Source organism: Mastigoproctus giganteus, chromosome 4, assembly GCF_048544385.1.
Source record: "Mastigoproctus giganteus isolate SK-2022 chromosome 4, ASM4854438v1, whole genome shotgun sequence".
NCBI lineage: Eukaryota > Metazoa > Arthropoda > Arachnida > Uropygi > Thelyphonidae > Mastigoproctus > Mastigoproctus giganteus.
In genome coordinates this window covers 167,182,909-167,205,122 of record NC_143578.1, presented here as the reverse complement: position 1 = coordinate 167,205,122, position 22,214 = coordinate 167,182,909, and the positions used below count along the sequence as shown (strand labels likewise).

Genomic DNA, 22,214 nt, shown 5'->3' with positions numbered 1-22,214 from the left:
TAGTTTCTTTGTCTAGAATGATTGCTGATTGAAATTTGGCCCATTTGGCTTTAGAAAATTTCCATTTTCTGCAGGGTTGGTCTAATGGTAGTTTTGTAGTGAGCAGGTTACAGACAATTGGAAAATGGTCACTTCCCATTGGATCATCCATAGCGGACCACTGAATGACTGGAAACAGTATCGGAGAACAAATCGAGAGGTCAATTGCAGAGGTCTGTCCAGTAGGTAACTGTATATGGGTGTGTGTACCAGTATTAAGAATGGTAAGGTTTTGTTTATCTAGCAGAGTTTCAATCAGTCGGCCCTGTCTATCTAATTTAGAGGATCCCCATAAAGGGTGGTGGCCATTAAAATCCCCTAGCAAGCAGACTGGCGAGGGTAGCTGTACTAAAAGTTCTTCAATATCTTTGAAAGAGTAGGTATTGTTTGGTGGGAGATAGACTGAGACTAGCGTAAATGCAATCTCAGCAATCAGACGCACAGCAACGGCTTCAATTTTGGTTTGAAGAATGATTTGACTAGCAGGGATCTTTGAGTTAATCAAAATAGCTACACCACCACGAGCAGAGTCAGATGTATTCCGATCTCTTCGGTAGACTGAGTAGTTTTTTATAGAAACAGAAATTTTAGCAGTTAAATAGGTTTCCTGCAGACAGAAACCCACTGGAGAGTAGCGTCTAATTAAGTAATGAATGTCATCAATGTTGCATCTAAAGCCTCTACAATTCCACTGTAAAATATAAGGCATTATTTGAGTTTAGAAGAAGCTGTACCTGACGTGGCTGTCTTGTGGCGTTCTGGCTTTGGTTTATTTCTTTTTGGAAAGGTGGGGCGACCTGTGTCCATATCTTCTTCTTCTTCTTCTTCTGCAAATATTTCAAGAATTGGATCTTCCTGTTTAGAGGGGTACTCTTGATCGAGTGATGTTTCCTGAATACTCTGTTTTGAAGTTGGTGTGGTAGCAATCATTGGCGAATGAGGAGATTTTGCTGGAATCGTAAGAGGCGTATTACTTGCTTGATCTGAGTGCTTCTGGATATTGGACTGTTGCTGAGAAAGAACAGCTCGGGCCCAGTCGGAGATTGATATGTTGGATGGAACAGTAACATCAGTTTGTGTGGCTATTGTTTGATATTTTTTTGCAATACTGGCATAGCTACGGTTAGATATACTGGGTGCAATTAATTTTCTTGCTTCCTGATAAGTAACTTTGTTTTCGACTTTATATTTTACAATTTTTTTCTCCCGTTTCCACTTCTCACATGTTTTAGAGTAAGCGGGATGGTTACCCTTGCAATTAGGACAAGTCATATCTTTTGCCGAACATTCGTTTTGACTGTGATCAGAAGATCCACAGTTGGGACAAGCTGGGTTCCCTCTGCATGCCGTCTGAGAATGGCCATACTTTTGGCATTTGTAGCATCTCAGCGGATTAGGAATATAAGGACGAATGCGACAGAGTAGATATCCTGCTTTTACTGTTGAGGGTAGATTTGGACTGTTAAAGGTGAGAATGATACTTCTGGTGGGTGTTAGTATATTGTCCCTTTTAGTCATGATTCTTTTGACACCAATTACATTTTGTTCATTTAGCTCTTCTTTAATTTCTTCTTCTGTCACATTCAAAAGGTCCCAACTAGATATAACACCCTTAGATGTATTTAGGGTTGCATGGGCAGTTACCTTTACTGGAATTTTTGCGAAGTTTGTCACTTTCAGGAGTTTTTCAGATTGCCTGCAGTTGACAGTTTCTACTAGTAAGTCCCCCGATTGCAATCTCTTAACCATCTTGGGAGACCCTGCAATACTTTCCAAGTGTTTTTGGATAAGAAAGGGGGATAGCTTACTAAGAGGCTGTTCTGATAATGAATGCATTAATAAAAATGCAGGAAACTCGGTCGCAGAGGAAATGGTTTTTAACCTCTTTGCTTGCGAAGAGTCATGTTCATGCTCTGTGTTTAGCCGACTGCTTGTCGGTTCTAAACAAGGAAACATATTTTGTTCCATCTTGGCTCCTTTTAGCCCCTGGCAGATGAACTTTTCTGCCAAGGTTACCGGCCCCGCCACGGGGAGGCAGGAGCAGTGCCTGGAGTGACCAAGCGAAATTAGTAGGTTGTTGTTGTTTTGGTGTTTATTGGCGCATCGACAACGGAGATCATAGTGCGCCAGTTCATTGATTATACAATGTTCTCTTTATATAAATCTTGTTTGAATGTGAAAGGTTAACTGTTTCTGCGGTATTATACTATTATTTACAGCAGATGGTATATGTTGATTGTTTGTATGAAACTAAAAATATCTGACACGTGTTCTTTGTCACCTATTAGATCTTCAAGGGTGATGTTTTGGTTTCCTTTATATAATGATGAAAAAATTCGGTGTCGATCATTTTCATATGTTGGACATTCTATAAGTATATGTTTAACTGTTTGGATAGTATTGCATACTTGGCATCTTGGGGGTTCTTCTGCACGTAATAGATAATCATTTGTTAAATGAGTATGGCCTATCCGCAATCTGGTCAGAACTACTTCTTCTCTCCTTGATTTCCTTATGGTCGTTTTCCAGTGCTCCACTTTTGGTTTTATTTCATATAATTTATTCCATGTTTGTTTTTGCCAGAGTTCTTGCCATTGAGTTAGACAGCGATTTTTAATGATTGGCTTGTAGTCATTATGTGGGACTGTGAAATATTGTTCTTGAAGGTTATTGGTTGATTTTGCAATTCTATCTGCTTCTTCATTTCCTTTTATCCCTTTGTGTCCTGGTATCCAGCAGAAACGTATATCTTGTTTTTTATTTGTGTAGCCTGTTAGTATCCTTTTAATTTGCCAGAGTACTGGATGGGTTATATTGCTTGTGTTTTGTATGACTTGGATTACACTTAATGAATCACAGTATATTACTGCTCTCAAGTGGTAGGTGGTTCTGAAATGCTCCAGGGCTATTTGAATTGCTACTAATTCTGCAGTGTAGACACTGCATTCTTTTGGAAGTTGGCGTGACAATGTAATATCTGGGAATACTGCTGCTGCTCCTACATGGTTCTCTGATTTTGATCCGTCTGTATATATTGGTATGTGATTGGGATATTGCATTCTATGTGCTGCATGCAATTGTTGAAAGTTGCTGTCTGACAAAGTATTTTTATTCCAGTTTGGTGTGAGGAGTTCATAGGCTGAGGTATGGTTTATCCATGGTGGATCTATATATCCTTCTTGGTTTGCAACATTGTCTATTTTGAGGTCATGTGTTATCAGTAGCTCCTGTAGTCTGATGCCTAGAGGCTGGTTTGCTCTTTTGCGGTTTCTATATATGTTTTCCCATTTTGGCGAGAATAAAGTTGTCCAAGTCGGATGGTCTCTTATGGGTCTTATCCTGTAAGCATACAACAATGACAACTGTTGTCTCCTCAGGAACAGTGGTGGTTCATTAGCCTCTGTATAGAGACTGTATATAGGGGATGTGCGGAAAGCTCCTGTTGCTATTCGAATTGCACTATGGTGAATCGGATCTAGCCATTTGAGGGCGCTCTTTCTTGCTGATGCATAAACCGGTGCTCCATAATCTATTTTTGACCTTACTAGTGCTTTATACAAGTTGAGCAGGGTATAACGGTCTGCCCCCCAAGATGTTGTTGTTAAGACTTTAAGAATGTTAAGTTGTTTCATACATTTTATTCGTAGTTCTTTTATATGTTCTACAAAGGTCAATTTTCTGTCTAGAATAAGTCCAAGAAATTTTACACTTGGTTTAACTGGTATTGTGTTACCTTGCAATATTAGTTCAGGTTCAGGATGTAAATTTCGTTTTCTACAGAAATGCATGCAGACTGTTTTTTCTTTTGATATTCTAAACCCGTTTTTCTGGGCCCAATGACTAACGTTGTTAATTGCACATTGTAGTTGTCTTTCTATTGTTCCCATGTTCTGTGCTTGATATGAAATACTGAAGTCATCTACATATAGTGCATATGACACTGTGGGTGGTAGTTGTTTTGTGATGCTATTTATTTTTATTGAAAATAGTATGGCACTCAGGACAGACCCTTGGGGAACTCCTTCTTCTTGTTTATATGATTTTGACATGGTGTTTTGTACTCTAACTTGAAATGTTCTATTTTTCATGAAATTTTGAATGAATAGTGGTAAATGTCCTCTGAGTCCTGCATCGTGGATATCTTGTAATATACCGTGTCTCCATGCCGTGTCATAAGCCTTTTCTATATCAAAAAATACCGTAACCATATGCTTTGAGGTTATAAATGCATCTCTTATCTCTGATTCTATTCGTACAAGGTGATCTAGTGTGGATCGATTGTGTCTAAACCCACACTGCATATTGGTGAACCAGTTGGTTGTCTCCAAAAACCAGACTAATCTTTTGTTGATGATCTTCTCTAGTACTTTGCTTAAGCAGCTTGTGAGGGCTATCGGACGATAGTTGTTTGGGTCCTTCTGATCTTTATTGGGTTTTTGGAAAGCTAATACTATTGCATGATGCCACTGTTCAGGATATTGATTTTCTAGAAATATGCGGTTGTACAGTTGAAGGAGGTTTTCTATCTCTGCCTGCTTTAGGTGTTTAAGCATATCATAGTGTATGTTGTCTGATCCAACTGCACTTGGTTTTGTTTGTGATACTGCTTGACGTAATTCGTGTATTGTAATTGGTTGGTTGTAGGGTTCAATCCTTTTAGTATTAAAATTAATTCTGTTTTTTTCCGTTTTCTCCTTATAGGTCAAAAATTCAGTATTGTAGGATTGTTTTGACGATACTTTAGCAAACGTTTCACCTAGTATATTAGCTATCTCTGATGGTTCGGTAATGCTTTCTCCATTCCAATGTAATACTTGTGATGGTTGGTTTTTATACTTCCCATTCATTTTTCCTATTTTATTCCATATTATTTTTGTGTTTGTTGTTCTATTTATAGAGGAAGTAAACTGGATCCAGGAAGTTTTTTTGGCTTTTTTCCGTGTATACCTAGCTAGTGCTCGTGCTTGCTTAAATTTTATCAGATTATCCGTTGTAGGATATCTCCGGAACTTATTCCAGGCTTTGTTTTGTTGTCTTCTTGTTTTCATGCAATTTTCGTCCCACCAGGATTTTGGGTGCAATGGAAAACGAGTCGAGGTTGTGGGTATTGTTTGTTTGGCTGCTTGTATTAAGGTATCTGTGACGTGCTTTAGAGCATCATCGACCGATGTTTCTTGGATGATTTGTGGATTAAATATTGCCAGTTCTCTAAATTTTTGCCAGTTACCTTTTTCTATTTTCCAGCGGGGTGGTCTGTTTGGGTGGCAAGGAAGGTTTCTGGTCAGTATGGTGATTACTGGGTAGTGGTCACTGCTGTATGGGTTTTCTATTACTTGCCACTTTAATTCCGGTAGGAGTGAAGGGGTGCATATGGTTAGGTCTACTGCTGAGGTTGTGCGACTAGGAAAGTGAAAATACGTATGTTTGCCATTATTGAGTAGAGAAAGGTTATGAAGGTCTATTATTCTTTCTATTATCCGTCCTCGTCTATTGATATCAGTGTTTCCCCATAGTTGACTATGCCCATTCATGTCTCCCATTATACAGAAAGGTGATGGGAGTTGGGAGATTAGTTGGTCTATTTCCTCAAATGGTATATTTGGTCTTGGTGGAAGGTACATTGAACAGATGGTTACCCTAAATTTCAGTGTTATTCTTACAGCTATCGCTTCTATATTGCTATTTAAAGGAATGTGTTCGGTTGGGATATGGTTATGGACTAAGATGGCTACACCTCCATGTGTTGACCTTTCTCTTAATCTGTCTTTCCTATACAGTCTATAATTTTTCACTGAAAGGGTGTCTTGTTGTCTAAGGTATGTCTCTTGTAGACAAAAACATATTGGCGTATGTTGTGTTATTAAATACTGGACATCGTCGTAATTGGCACGTAGTCCTCTACAATTCCACTGGATGAACTGATCCATTATTTGGTTTTTCTAGGGCTTCCGGGTTGCTTCCGAAATGGAGCATTCTTATGCTTTGTCTTATCTTTTTTAGGATAGTTTGGCCGGTCCATGTCCATATCTTCTTCTGTGAAAATTTCTAATACTGGTTCTTCAGTTGTGTTTATTTTTCCTATTTCCATCTGTTCGGCTTCTTTGGTGTTTATAAGTTTAGATCGGTTTTCGTTGTGATGCTGATTTGTGGATATCTGTTCTGTGTGAAGAGAAATTGAGGTATTCACTGTTTTCTCCTGTTTCTGTGCCTTCAGTCCAGTAGATGATTCTTTTGGCATCATGGAAATTTCGGTTTGAACTTCTACTGATTTATATTGGATTACTGCTTGTGCATATGTTGGCTTGTTTGTAGTCCGTGGCTGTATTATTCTTCTTGCTTCTTGGTACGTTGTGTTGTGTTCTGTTTTGTATTTCTGAATTAGTTTCTCTTGTTTCCATTTTTCACACGTTTTTGAGTAGGCTGGGTGTTCCCCTTTACAGTTTGTACATTTCAAGATGTTGGCAGAGCAAACTGTAGTCTCGTGTTCTTTAGAATCACACTTTGCACAGGTTGCTGAGTTTCTGCATGCCATTTGTGAATGTCCAAATTTCTGACATTTGTAACAACGTAGTGGATTTGGTATGTATTGTCGTACTTGGCAGTTCAGGTATCCTGCTTTGATTGTTGTTGGAGGTTTTGGAGTATTAAATGTTATGATAAGGGTTCTTGTTGGAATTATATTTCCATCCCTTCGGATATTAATTCTCTTCACTCCTGTAACTCCTTGGCTTCTTAATTCTTCTGTGAGCTCTTCCTCTGACACATTTAAGAGGTCCCACTCTGAAATCACCCCTCTGGAAGAATTCAGTGTGTTGTGTGGTGTTACAACTACTGGCATTCTTCCAAAAATTGTTGTTGAAAGTAATTTCTGGGAGTGTTTGGGATTTTCTGTTTCCACTAGTATGTCTCCAGATCTCAGCCGTCGAACTGACTTGGGAGATCCTACTAGACCCTCTAATGTTTTCTGGATTACAAACGGAGACATACTTCCTAATGTCTGATCTCCTGTCGCATGTATGACAATGAATGTTGGTATTTTTGGTGGGTCCATATCTGTCTTTTGTCTCTTTGATTTGGTGTTTTCTGTTTCACTACTTGGTAGAGCTTTCTCTTGAAGCCCTATAGTACTAGTAGTTAATTTACTACTCATATTTGCTCTTTTGGCCCTGGGAGTGTTACTTTCCTCTCCCAGGTTACCAGCCCCGCCACGTGGAGGCAAGAGCAGTGCCTCTTAGTGACCAAGCGGCTGTGTAAGTTAGATTAGTAAAAGTGAGAATAAGAGAAAAAATAAGAAAGGTGAGTTTCCTTTCTGTGTCTTCACTTACTGTTTGTAAGATAAAGAGCTGCTTCACAAAAAATAATAGGATTTTAACGAGGAAATTAAAGAAACTTGTTTATTTTTTGATCACTCTATATATCGCTGGGAATCGCTTAGTCACTAATAAATCGCTTGGCACCTGGGGCCGAAATTAGTAGGAGTTAGTCTATTAGATATGAAAAATAAAGAAAGGTTACTTTCCTTCCTTGCTCTCTACCAGTACTTTTGATACAAGAGCTACTAAATTAAAGGATTTCTCAAAGAGAGGAACGTAAAAGAGAACGCAGAATTCACCTATCAAAAAGTCGCAGTGAAAGCACAAATAGAAATCGCTCAGTCAATCGCTTGGCACCCGGGGCCACGGTTGTTAGGTTAGTTGGGTTAGTAACTCTAATAAATTTAAAAGGAAAGTTGTCTTTTCTTTCCTGACTTAACTTACAACTTGTAAGATGAAGTCTACAGTGCTTTTTTAAGAACTTAAGAGAAACTAACGTGGAACTTAAAAGAAGAGTGATTCCTTTAAAGGAGAACGCTTTAAATCGCTTTATAGAGCTCAGAGAATCGCTTGGCCACGGAAAACGGTTGGCATCCGGGGCCTTAATACATGCAGCTTTCGATTCACATTCCTTTAGATGTTACCTACCTCCCCTAAACGTTTGTACCGATATTTTTGAGACACCCTGTGTGTGTGTGTGTGTGTGTGTGTATATATATATATATAATATATATATATATATATATATATTTATATATATATCCAATTTTTAAATTAAATAAAATAAAACATAAGCCAGTAGTATGGCAAAAACTGTAGAGCGAAAATTAACATAAAATAACCCAAATAAACAAACGAACTTTATTTATTTAATTTAAAAATTGGATGTATTTCAGCTTCATATGGAGGAATTGCATGTCGCTGCCTCTAATGAAAGCTTAATTATTTGTTTATTTATTCATTTTATTATAATTTAACTTATGTTAATATTTAATATAATTCAATGATAGTATATATTTCGGTTTCATTTGGAGGAATTGCAAGTTGCTGCCTCTAATGAATGATTAATTATTTATTTATTTTATTATAATTTAACTTTCGTTAACATTTAATATAATTCAATAGTAATGGTCGATATGCTAATTTAGCAACGCCTGTGTCGCCATCTATTTTCCTTTTTTCTTCTATATAAGCTGATTCAGCTTACAGTATGTTAGTGGTGTGGCTGTGCTCTAGAGTGCTGTTTGTTCTGTATTTTATTTTTTCACTGCATAAGGACCACCGCCGTGCAACTCCTCTGCACTGGTGGATCGATCTTTTCACCATGGCGACGATTTGTATAGCGATTGAAATGCAGCGATTCCATGACCATTATTGGCCTCGTGGTCCTCTGTCGATATGGGGCATGATGGTCAGTCTATTTTATTTTAATTTATTTTTGATTTTGTTATCGTTTGGTAGTTCCTTTAACCCTCTTTTGGTGGTATTTCACGTCTTTTGGAACTGGTACCTCTCTGGGGGGCTACCGCTAAATTAATATGTAATTGGCATTATTCTAAATTTTGTATAGTTTTTGTTAATTGGATTTAAAGTTCGAAATTATACAAGGGTTTCTGGGCTACTATTTATATCTATTCTTTCTTTTCGTTTGTTTATTTGGGTTATTTTATGTTAATTTTCGCTCTACAGTTTTTGCCATACTACTGGCTTATGTTTTATTTTATTTAATTTAAAAATTGGATGTATTTCAGCTTCATATATGGAGGAATTGCATGTCGCTGCCTCTAATGAAAGCTTAATTATTTATTAGTTTTATTATAATTTAACTTATGTTAATATTTAATATAATTCAATGATAGTGTATATACAGGATGTTTCAGTTAAACGTTTCAGAACTTCTAAGAGGGGTAGGGTACATCCTGACAACTCGAAATCATATAGCAATGTGGGGTCGGAAATGCTTTCCTGAAGCGGTGTTGTACACAGAAGCACCATAAAAAGAAAAGAGACCGTAAGTGAGAAATCGTTTTAATAATACATAAAAAGAAGCAAAAGGTACATGGATTTAAGTAAGTGTTCGAAGTTTCTTCCACGGGCTACAATGCACGCCTCACATCTCCGACGCATGGACATCCGAACATTCTGGAATACTCCAGGCGAATTTCGAATTTCTTCGGCAGCTACTGCGATTCTTGCAACCAGCTCCTCAGCATTGTCAACAGGGGTGTCATAAACTAGCGATTTCATATGACCCCAGAAATAAAAATCAAGACATGATAGGTCGGATGACCGAGCAGGCCAACGCACGGGACCACCACGTCCGATCCACTGTTGACCAAATGTGACATCCAGGTAGTTACGAACATCTCCGCTATAAAGGGCAGGGGCTCCATCGTGTTGGAACCACATTGTCTGTTGCGTCGATGCAGAAATCTGTTCATCTCTCAAAAGTTGTGGCAATACTTGCTGCAGAAAGATCAAGTAGATAGGTCCGGTTAGACGACACCGTAACAGGTAAGGTCCGATGAGGTGATCTCCCATAATACCGGCCCATACATTGACCGAAAGTCGAATCTGTGCTGCACGACGTCGTATTGCATGCGGGTTCTCGACCGCCCAGATATGGTCGTTATGCGTGTTGAAAATTCCTTCCCTTGTGAAGGATGCCTCATCGGAAAACAACACTTCAGCAGGAAAAAGGGGATTTGTAGCACATTTTCCAAGGTACCACTGTGCGAAAGCAATACGAGGTTGAAGAAACTTCGAACACTTACTTTAATCCATGTACCTTTTGCTTCTTTTCAGGTATTATTAAAACGATTTCTCACTTACGGTCTCTTTTCTTTTTATGGTGCTTCTGTGTACAACACCGCTTCAGGAAAGCATTTCCGACCCCACATTGCTATATGATTTCGAGTTGTCAGGATGTACCCTACCCCTCTTAGAAGTTCTGAAACGTTTAACTGAAACACCCTGTATATATATAAAATCTTACCTTCATAAGCAATTGCTTGACAAAAATAATAAAGGATAAATGCTGTAACTCATTCAGCAATGCAAAGCCCCGCACAAATTCTAATTAAACTGGTTATGGTTATATTTTTCTATACTTTTCATAAAACAGTATGGAATGTCCACTTACCCCCATAGCCATTCGTACATGCAAGAACAACCCACGCAAGACCGACTGCCCATGACGTCCTACTGAATGCTGCATAAACAACCGACTCCAGAACAGTGGGCTCTCTCCCTTTATTCCATTCGTAAACTCCATATAGGACAGCCATATTCGTTGCTATAGCAACACCCCATCCAATCCATTGAAAAAGCTGCAGATAACATTAAACTACTTTACATTTATTTTTCTTTTTTTTTTTCAAACCTAAAGACTAAACGGGATTAAAATCATAAAGCAATTTGATTTTTGTGAATTTTTTTTTATGAAAACTAAGTTTACTTTAGTTTTAATTATATATAACATCAAAATCAAGAAAATTTCATTTTTGCTCTAGACATTAAAAGCGTGGTTATTATATATTGAAAAAACCAATTTCTACTATAATATGTAGGGAAAAACGTCTGAGGAACAAAAACTGCATCGCTTTCATGGGTTTGTTTAGTTATAATATACGAAATAATCATCTAAACAGTTAACTGAAAAGGCTATCATTTACCAGAGACAGATCACACCGAATATTTTTAGTGTTTATTCGACTTAATTTCTTTTCCCTTTTTTTTTTTTTTTTTTTTTTTTTTTTGCTTCTTATAAACCTTTATGGCGTTAAATAAAAATTGAATATTTTAAAGAATATCTATTTACCTCAAAATTAGCATTACAGTAACAAACTGGAAGTTTAATGGAATAGAATAATTTTAATATTTTCATTTTATTTGTATACACAAACAGTCCAAGGCTTCTCTGGAAACATGTATTAAAGTGCAGTGACCGTCAATTAAACACATTAAGGTATAAAATACCTAATTTTATAAAACAATAAAGTTTTGTTAAAAAAATTACGAAACGAAACGAACATGAAATTAGACTACGCGCATCCACCGATAAATGATTTTTTTAATATAAAATATATTATGAAATGCACAATTTAATCTTAAAACCATTCATTTAATATAATCAAATATAAACAATAATTAATTTAACTTGAAAAGGATATCACATGGAGTTACTATTAAGTAGGTTTAGTAAAAGACACTTTGCCACGAAGTATTTTCTTAGTTGATTGGAACGAAGGGCAATTACTGCAATAGATCCAAACAGGTCCAATATCTAAATAAATTGGCTATTTCCGATTCGTTGTTGAAATACGTCTTCGGTTTAGGATAAGTTTATAATCTGCCGTGGAACTGTATTCCCGTTGTATTTGTGTTTTCATGCAAAGATTTAGGTATTGCAGAAATAGCAGCTTGTTGGTTTTTTTTTTTTTTTTTTTTTTTTTTTTGTACAAGGGCCTAATTGTGCCCACTCATGATTTACTTATCACTAAATTCTACACTTTATTATGATTAGAGACAATTATACAAATGTATGCGTTTCAAATCGTTAAAGAGTTCCTCGAAATTTGCATCATTGCCAAGAATGTGATAAGGTTAAGGGTTCCTGCAATTTGGACAGGGAGATAAAGCTGGATTTTCGGATAGGTGAATGTTGAGCAATGACAATATGCATTATTTTTAGCTTTGATTGTCCTAAGAAACAGTGAAGAGGATTCTTTCACATAAGCTCAAACTAATAAAAATTACTCTTAAAATAGTCATTTAAAAATCCCAAATGGGTGTAATTATATATTCAGATTGCTGCTAAATAATCTGAATAATTCATTAAGCATTTAAAGTTATGATCTTCAGTAATTTTGGAGGTCCTAGTTTATATTCTCGTCTTCCACACATATTTATCATACAGATTCTTGGTGAAAAATCATTTGTACTTACTGGTTTTATGACGATCTTAGGTTTTGTGACAAGAAGGTAGCCTATATAGACACCCACACAGTAAGAACCAAGGTGCGTATAGGGAAGCAGGTAAATCTTAGTTGCAAACTCAGTGATAAATCTGGAAAGAAAAAAAAAAAGAGGTTTCTTTTAAGAAATCGTTAATATGATTCATAATTTTTATTTGTATCAAGTTCTGTTTTTAAGGTATGATTTTAAAATCTGTTTTTAAAAATCTATGATCATTGGGAGTCGACTGCTGAGTCTTATGGCATACAGGTCTTGGAGAATACCACGGCGCCAGGTCGTATCAAAGGCTTTTTCTATATCCAGGCACACCATGACAAGATGTTCTTTTCGAATAAAGGCGTTCCGTATGTTACACTCAGCTTTCACTATAAGGTCTAATGTGTATCGGTTTTTGCGGAAGCCGTATTGATTACAACTGATGACTGAGTGGGATTCTATGTACCATACAAGTCTATTGTGTACCATCTTTTCCAATGTCTTGCCCAAGCAGCTAGTAAGGGATATCGGTCTATAGTTGCATGGATTCGTCTGATCTTTCCCAGGTTTTGGAAATGCTAGCACTGTTGAATGACACCATGAGCGAGGATAATAGCTTTCGGAGAAGACCCGATTCAGAAAAAGCAATAGGGAATTTAGTGCCTTTTTGTCTAGGTAACATGAGGTAATAAAGACCATCAAGTCCTGATGCCCCATTTCTTGATTTGTTTAGAGCATCCTGTACCTCCAAACATTGTAAACGGTTGATTATATGGGAGTGCTATTCTTATACTGAAATTTAATTTGCTTTGCTCAGTCCTTTTAAGTAGCTGAAAAGATGGTTCATATGCAGCTGTATCTGAGCTTTTGGCAAAGTTTTCTGCCAGAGCATTAGCTATTTCAACTGGAGATGATGAATCTTGTCCATTCCATCTCAGTATTGGAGAGGATGGTGGGAGAAATCTACCATTTAGTTTTTTTTTTTTATTTTATTCTAGATTATTCTGCTGTTTGTGTTCTTCGTTATAATAGAGGCAAACTGGATCCAAAAATCTTTTTTTCCTTACGAATCGCGCCTTTGCTTTCAGTTTTTTGAAATTTATAAGGTTCTCAGTAGTTGAGTGTTTACGAAAAAGGTTCCATGCCCTGTTGTGTTTTTCTTTTTTTTGGCAAGTTGGTCTTCATTCAAAGATTGGCATGTTTAAATGATTGATTGATTTGGGTTTTATTGGCGCACTAGCAACTAAGGCTATAATGCGCCAAGACCAGGTAATATCTAAAAAATTTAACATCTCGGTGACCTAATTAATTAGGCCACCATGTCCAGATCTGAAAACATAAATAAACAACAATAACATATAAATTTTAAATACGATTAAAAACCTTTATTGCTTTTAAAAAGCTAAAAACAGCAGACACATTGTCATTGTCGGATAAAATCTGACTGAGTGTATAAGGCTCAGTCAGATGATTAAAAGCGGTAAAACGGGTACTGCTAAAATCTGGACAGTCAATTAAAAGGTGTCTGATCGTTAACATTGTGCCACAGGACACACACATAGGAGGGTCATCAGCCCTCAGCAGAAACGAATGCGTTAAATGACTGTGTCCTATGCGGGTCCGGGCAAGAACAACTTCCTCAGTACGATTCCTGCGCAGACTAGACTGCCACGGTTCAATTACGGGCTTTATACGATATAATTTATTCGCAGTCTGCCTATTCCACGAATCCTGCCATTGGGAGTGAATCTTCTCGTGTATTATTTGCCTGTAGTCTGTATAGGGGACTAACAGGCAGTGGTTATTATTGGGAATTGCTGATTTGGCTGCGGCGTCAGCCAAATCATTTCCCCTAATCCCAATGTGGCTAGGAATCCAGCAGAAGCGGATATCATATTCACGTTCATGGAGAACGTGAAGCTTCTGCTGAATGCTAGACAGAACTGGATGAGAATTATATCTCACAGATATTAAAACCTGTAACACGCTGAGAGAGTCTGAATATAAAATGAACCGTTGGTATTGGCATTTAATAATGTGATCCAAGGCTAACTTTATAGCGTGCAGCTCTGCAGTAAATATGCTGCATTCAGAGGGAATCTGCTCCGATGTAGTGGTGTCCCTAAAGACAGCAGCGGATCCCACATATGATTCCGCCTTCGAGCCGTCTGTGTAGACTGGCACGAAGTCAGAATGTTCAGCTCGGTGTGCTGAAAAAAGCTGCAGGTAGACAGATGACGGAGTGTCCGACTTTCCCCAATTTCTAAGGGACAAGTCACATGCCGGGACATGAGCATGCCAGGGTGGAAAGGGTTGCTTTGGTGTTTGCGCAACCTTGTCTACCTTGATATTAAGTTCTTTAAGTAGCTCTTGGACACGAATACCAAAAGGGCGATTGGCAGTCTTACGGGTGTTGTATAAATTTTCCCATCGTGGCTCAAAAACGGATAGCCACGTAGGGTGGTCTGGCAGGGATTTCAGTTTTAGAGCGTAGTTTAGAGACAACTGCTTGCGTCGAAGCAATAACGGCGGTTCGTTTGCTTCGACGTATAAGCTCTGGACTGGAGATGTTCGATATGCTCCAATAGCGGTACGGAGAGCCAGATGATGGACAGGATCCAGCCAACGAAGTACACTGTCTCTGGCCGAATTGTATACCAGGGACCCGTAATCTAGTCTGGATCGTACAAGTGCACGGTAGATGCGTAGTAGGGTGCATCGATCCGCACCCCAAGATGTAGAGGAAAGAGAGCGCAGAATATTCAGCCCTCTTGTGCACTTTGTGCGGAGTTGACGGATGTGATCCAGAAAGGTCAACTTTTTGTCAAATACGAGTCCCAAGAATTTTGTATCCGCTGCTATTGGAATAGCATTTCGTCCGAGCCTTAATTCGGGTTCAGGATGAAGATTACGCTTACGACAAAAGTGTACGCAAACGGTCTTCTCCGGCGAGAACCTGAAACCATTTGTAAGTGCCCAGGAGTTGAGTCGATCAATGGCTTTCTGCAGTTGTCTTTCAATCACCCTCATGTTGCATGACTGGCAAAATATGCTAAAGTCATCAACATAGAGGGCACTGTTTACAGTTTGAGGAAGTTGTTCTGTGATGGAATTTACTTTGATGGCAAAAAGCGTGACACTTAATACTGATCCTTGTGGTACTCCCTCCTCTTGGCTAAAGGAACGAGAGAGTGAGGATCCCACACGAACCTGGAAAGATCGATTGGCTAAAAAGTTTTTAATAAAAATGGGGAGTTGCCCCCTAAGACCGAGGCTATGCAGATCTTTTAAAATGCCAAATCTCCAAGTTGTGTCATACGCTTTCTCCATGTCAAAGAACACCGACACCAAGTGTTCACGTTTTAGGAAAGCATCCCGGATGGATGTTTCCAGTCTAATAAGATGGTCCAAAGTGGACCGGTTCCTTCGGAAGCCGCACTGGATATTGGAGAGAAGGTCATTTGATTCTAAATACCATATTAAACGAGAATTGACCATTCTCTCCAGAATTTTGCACAGACAGCTAGTCAGAGCAATAGGACGATAATTGGTGGTGATTTTTGGATCCTTTCCTGGCTTAGGAAAGGCAAGAACGATTGCCTTGCGCCAGGAATCCGGAAACTGCCCTTCAATAAAGATTCTGTTATACAGAGAGAGCAGATAATCCATAGATTTTGGTGAAAGATGTTTAACCAATTCATAATGGATGCCATCTGGTCCAACAGCACTTGCTTTGGAAAGGGCGAGGGCTCTTTTCAGTTCCTGAATAGTGAACGGCCCATTGTAGGGATAGATGTTCTTTGACTTAAAATTAAGTGCCTCTTTTTCCAGTTTATGTTTCAGGACCAGAAACTCTGGGGAATACGAGGATGTTGCAGAGATGTTAGAGAATGTTTCCCCAAGAGCATTGGCTATTGCAGTTGGATCTGCAATAGCGCATCCATTGTAATCTAGGATTGAAGAAGGGTGGGATGTATATTTTCCCTTCATTTTCCGGATTTTATCCCAGACTACCTTAGAATTGGTAGCCTGGTTAACAGATGATGTAAAACGGATCCATGATTCCTTTTGACTCTGACGGCGAATGTAGCGTGCTTTGGCTCGTGCACGCTTGAAAGCTATTAGATTAGCAGTGGTAGGATATCGACGGAATATCCCCCACGCTTTGTTTTGAGCCTTTTTTGCTGCTGTGCATTGTGAATTCCACCAAGGTTTGGGAAATGGTGGAAACCGGGCTGATGTTTTTGGAACAGCATTCGCAGCTGCTTGGACAATGATTTCTGTGATGTACGTTACTGCATCATTGATAGGCTCCTGACTGACTGTACTGAGTTCAAAATTTGCCTGATGTTGGAAGGCATTCCAGTCAGCCTGATCAAACTTCCACCGTGGTAACCTAAAAGGAAGACATGGTCTCCCACTGTGTAACAAGGTTATCACAGGGAAGTGATCACTTCCGTATGGATTCTCCTCCACTTCCCAAGTGAGTGAAGGGAGCAGAGAAGGGGAGCAGATAGAGAGATCAATGGCAGAAAAAGTACGGGTAGGCGTATGGAAGAAGGTGTTTGTTCCAGTATTGAGAAGGGACAGGGCATTGTCATTGAGCATACGCTCTATGACCCGTCCCCTTTCATTGATGTTAGCACTACCCCACAGGGTGTTATGTCCATTCATATCCCCGAGAAGTAAGAAAGGGGGAGGCAACTGCTTTAGAAGATCATCAAGGGCTTCCTGGGAGATGTCAGTCCCAGGTGGCAAATAAATAGAGCAGACCGTTAATAAAAATCCCACTGTAAGGCGAATTGCAACAGCCTCTATGCTGGTTGTAATTAGCAAGGGCTGAACTGGGGTCTGATTACTCACAAGGATAGCCACTCCTCCATGAGCAGGACCATCCGCAATTCTATCCTTACGAAAGATCGTGATGTTATGCATAGTGGGATCATCATTCGCCTTTAGATAAGTCTCCTGCAAGCAAAAGCAAACTGGCTCGTGCTTTTGCAGGAGGGCCTTGATGTCATCAGTATTTCGCCGGAATCCACGACAATTCCATTGTAGGAATTTAGCCATTATTTTGGCTTGGTGGGTCCATCAGGCGGCTTCCGAGGTGCTGAGGGCTTACTTTTATCAGCCTTGGCTTTATCTTTTTTGGGGAAAAAAGGACGATGTCCCGTGTCCATTTCTTCCTCCGCAAAGAGTTCCAAGACTGATTCATCCTGTACCTCCTTGTTCTCTACATCCATTCTTTCTGGTGTCACGGATGACTCTTCTAAAGTTTTTGGCTTTTCTTTACCACTTGGTTTAGGTAGTGGTGGAGCACTAGGAGGTACGGATATAGGAGTGGCAGCTGATTGTGTTTTTGTGGTGGGCTTTTGTGAACTCAATAAATAGCGTGCAATCGGGGTGAATGACTCTTTTGGTGGTATAGTCATCTCAGTTTGTGTACCGATAGTGCACTTAGCAGAAACCTTCTGGGCATATGAAGGTTTCCCGCTATTTATTGGTTGTATGCGTTTTCTAGCCTCTGGGTAGGAGATGTTTAGCTCCGTTTTTAATTTCTGTATCTCCTTTTCGTCCTTCCACCGCTGGCATGCTCGAGAGTATGCAGGGTGCTCTCCTTGGCAGTTAATACAATTAGGCTTAGGAGCTAGACATTCCTTGCTCTCGTGGTCTTTAACACCACATCGAGCACAGGCAGGATTACCACGACAGGATGTTTGTGAGTGGCCGTACTTTTGACATTTAAAACACCTCAGTGGGTTGGGAACGTAAATCCTCACTGGGCAGTTTAAGTACCCTGCCTTGATGGAACTTGGAGGCCGTGGGGTGTTGAATGTTAGGATGAGAACTCGGGTAGGGACAAGATTCCCATCCTTACGCATGGATATCCGCTTTACAGCTGTCACTCCTTGTTCTTTTAATTCAGAGCAGATCTCTTCTTCAGAAACGTGAAGAAGATCCCACTCTGATATCACACCTCTTGAAGAGTTCAAAGTTTTGTGAGGGGTTACGATGATGGGTATTCCCCCTATAAATATGGCTTTTAAAAATTTTTCAGCTTGATTTATATTTGCTGCTTCAATTAGAATATCTCCAGAACGCAGCCGTTTAACGGATTTGGGTGAGCCTGCCATCCCTTCTAATCCTTTCTGGATGAAGAAGGGTGACATTTTCCCAAGTGACTGCTCTCCGGTGGAATGGAGAATGAGGAAAAGAGGTGTCACAGATGTTGTTTTCTCCTCAGTTCTGGCTCTTTTAGCTGAATTGCTTTCACTCTCATCTGACGATCGATTAGGTAGGGGCCTTGTTGGGGCCCCAGAAGAAGAATTTAAATTACTCATATGAGTAAAAAGAAAATGTCTGATGCCTAAGTACCTCACCCACCACGGAGCCCTACGAGGGGACGCCCACTCGTGAACTAGCAGGTACTGCGTACACGAATGGGACGCCGAGTTCGCTTAGAGCACCATACCCACGTTACCAATAAGTCTTTATCCCGTCCCAGGACCAAAGGGAGGGAGACTTATTGGAACGCAGTTGACCCTAGCAGTATAGAACCACCCGCCGATTGATCCCAGTCGAGCCGGTCCGGGACCACCCGTCTCGTCGAAGCAGGGGCCAAAGTGGTGTATTAAGGCTGGGCCCCTCAACCACCAGGATCCCCCTTTCCGCTTCCACGGGTCGCGGCGCACGGCTGCACACGCCGGATTCCAAAGATGTAACCCTGGAACCAAGGTATGGGCGTTAGATCCCAGTGATGCTAATCTGGAAACCCAGCAGCATCACTGGGAGGTCCCCTCACCACGTACAGGTGCCCACGTCGAGGGGCATGTTTAAATGAACCAGTACGAATTTTTGGTATGGCCTTGGTCACGGTATTCAGAATCTGAGATGTGATGTGCTGTGTGGCATCATCGATGGATTGGAATTTGATAATTTCATCATTGAATGAGATATTGAGAGCAAATAACTTCCAATCGGCGTTGGAAAATTTCCATTTGAAGCGGGAATTATTTGCCTGAGGAATTCTAGTTGTTTGGATGTCACAAATTATCGGATAATGGTCACTGTTTAACGGATTGTCCAGCGGATGAGTGGATATAATGTTGGAGAGCAGATTGTCAAGTCTATAGCTGTAGTTGTTCTAGTGGAGAAATGAATGTAAGTATCAGCACCAGTATTCAACAGTGTTAGATTGTGTTTGTCAAGCAACGATTCCAGAACTTTTCCTCGTCTGTCTGTATGTGGGGAGCCCCAGATTGGGTGGTGGGCATTAAAATCACCAAATATACAAAATTGAGGAGGGATCTGTAGCAGAAGTACTTCTAGGTCATTATAAGTATATTCTTTGTTTGGTGATAGGTAGATTGAAACTACTGTTAACATGATTCCTAAGGAGACACGTACTGCCTCTGCTTCTAAGGAAGTTTGCAGCGGAATGTGTTTAGTAGGGACTCTTGAGTTTACTAGAATGCCCACACCTCCACGCATGGTGGTATTGTTATTTCTTACTTACTTACTATCAGTTTATTAACACAAGGTTCACCCCCTGTACAGCAAGTGGGCTAGGAGGGTGTACAGAAATTTTAAAATATTCATTATACACTTTTGAAAAAAATGTTCAGATCTTTACAATATAATTATTGTATAATAATAACTATTAAACAGATATATACATTTGCTTAATTGTATTCACTTTTAAATAACACAGATCTTGATAATTGAAGAGTTAAATACATAGGTTGACTTCTTAATCAGCAACTAACATACAGATTTATTCATTACATTATTGATTACATATTCATTACATTATTGAATTTAATTGTTCATAGCATTGTTATTTCTATTATGCTGATGTACAGTTCTTGATTTTTGGAATTACTTGCGGAGGTAAATTAGTTTCTTGCAAACATATGCTTAGCTGACTACACTGTTGGATTAGGTCATGGATATCATCGATATTACTACGTAGGCCTCTACAGTTCCACTGTATGATGTGATCTATTATTTGATTTTAGCGGTTGTGTTTGATTCAGTCTGCTTTTTAGGTCCAGTCTGTTTTTGTCTCTCCGATTTTATTCTTTTTTTTTTTTTTTGAGAAGATAGGACGCGGTCTGTCCATGTCGTCTTCTGCGTACAGATCTAAGATTGGCTCATCCGGGTTGATGTTTTCATTTGTATCCATATTTGTTACATTTTGCCGAATTTTCTGCATTGGGACTGCTGTCTTAGTTTTTATGGTTTCTGAGGAAGACTGCAAAGCAGTTGGCGGTACTGTAATTGGTTCGCTGCTGGCACTATATATCACACGCTGTTCCTTAGAAGATTGCTGTGAGGTTGAGAGTATTTCTCTAGCTTTAGTTTTAGTTTTAGTTTTATTGGCGCAAAAACGACTAAGATTATATTGCGCCAAGTATCAATTAAAAGATCAAAAATATAAATTCTGGTAACCTTTAAAGAGGTTACCTCGTCAGATTGTTATTCTATATATAGAGCAGTATAAGTTTAAAAGTAAATGATCCAATTTATATATGTTTGTATATATTAACAGCTTGTAAAAACTTAAAAACTGCTGACACGTGGTCGTTGTCTGATAAAATCTGACTGAGTGTATAAGGCTCAGTCGGATGAGTAAAAGCGGTAAAATATACATTGCGAATATCGGTAAAATTAACACAATCTATTAAAATATGCTTTACAGTTAAAATGGTGTCGCAAGACTCGCACATAGGAGGGTCATCCGCCCTCAGCAGAAAACAATGTGTCAGATGAGTGTGTCCTATGCGGAGTCGGGCAAGAACAACTTCCTCGCTCCGATTCCTGCGCAGACCGGACTGCCATGTTTCAATTACAGGCTTTATTTGATATAATTTATTTGTTCTCTCTCTCTATGCCATAGTTCTTGCCATTGGGAATATATATTTTCTCGTATTATTTGCCTGTAGTCTGTATAGGGGACTGACAGGCAACGATTATTAGTGGGAGCTGCTGATTTGGCTGCAGTGTCGGCCAAATCATTTCCCTTTATCCCAATGTGGCTAGGAATCCAGCAGAAGCGAATATCAAACTTGTATTCATGAAGAGAATGTATCTTCTGCTGAACCCGAGAGAGAACTGGATGAGAGTTGTGTCTTAGAGATAATAAAGCCTGTAATACACTCAGGGAATCAGAATATATTATTGACCTTTGGCACTGACAAGTTCGAATGTGATCCAAGGCTAACTCTATAGCATGCAGCTCTGCAGTGTATATGCTGGATTCAGGAAGAATCTGCTGAGATATTATAGTGTCCGGAAACACAACAGCAGATCCAACGAACGATTCAGACTTCGAGCCGTCTGTGTAGACGGGCAGGAAGTCGGAGTTCTCAGCTCGATGTGCAGAAAAGAGCTGCTGGTAGACAGATGATGAGGTCTCAGACTTTACCCATTTTTTAAGGGAAAAGTCGCACGATGGAGTATGAGCATGCCATGGTGGAAGAGTTTCTTTTGGTGTTTGTGCAACCTTGTCTACCATGATGTTAAACTCTGAGTAGCTCTTGGACACGAATACCAAAAGGTCGGTTGGCAGTCTGACGGGTATTGTACAAGTTTTCCCAACGTGACTCAAAAACGGATGCCCACGTAGGATGGTCTGGCAGGGATTTCAACTTTAAAGCATAGTTTAAAGCCAACTGCTTACGTCGAAGGGATAACGATGGTTCATTTGCTTCGACGTATAAGCTCTGGACAGGAGATGTTCGAAAAGCTCCAGTAGCGATACGGATAGCCTGATGGTGGACAGGGTCCAGCCATCGGAGGACACTATCTCTAGCTGAGGAGTATACCTGGGCCCCGTAGTCCAATTTGGATCGTACAAGTGCACGATAGATGCGTAGTAGGGTGCATCGATCTGCTCCCCAACGCGTT

General features: G+C 39.5%; 1 protein-coding gene across 1 annotated transcript in view; it reads right to left on the bottom strand.

Moving 5' to 3' along the window:
- LOC150087175 (nose resistant to fluoxetine protein 6-like) overlaps positions 1-22,214 on the bottom strand; it is a 472,773-nt gene that overhangs the window by 187,111 nt on the left and 263,448 nt on the right. The window contains exons 12-13 of the mRNA XM_090373004.1: positions 12,300-12,420; positions 10,495-10,681 (exon numbers count right to left, since the gene is read on the bottom strand). Coding sequence (XP_090229130.1) covers positions 10,495-10,681; positions 12,300-12,420 — 308 coding nt within the window. The remainder of the gene's footprint in view (positions 1-10,494; positions 10,682-12,299; positions 12,421-22,214) is intronic.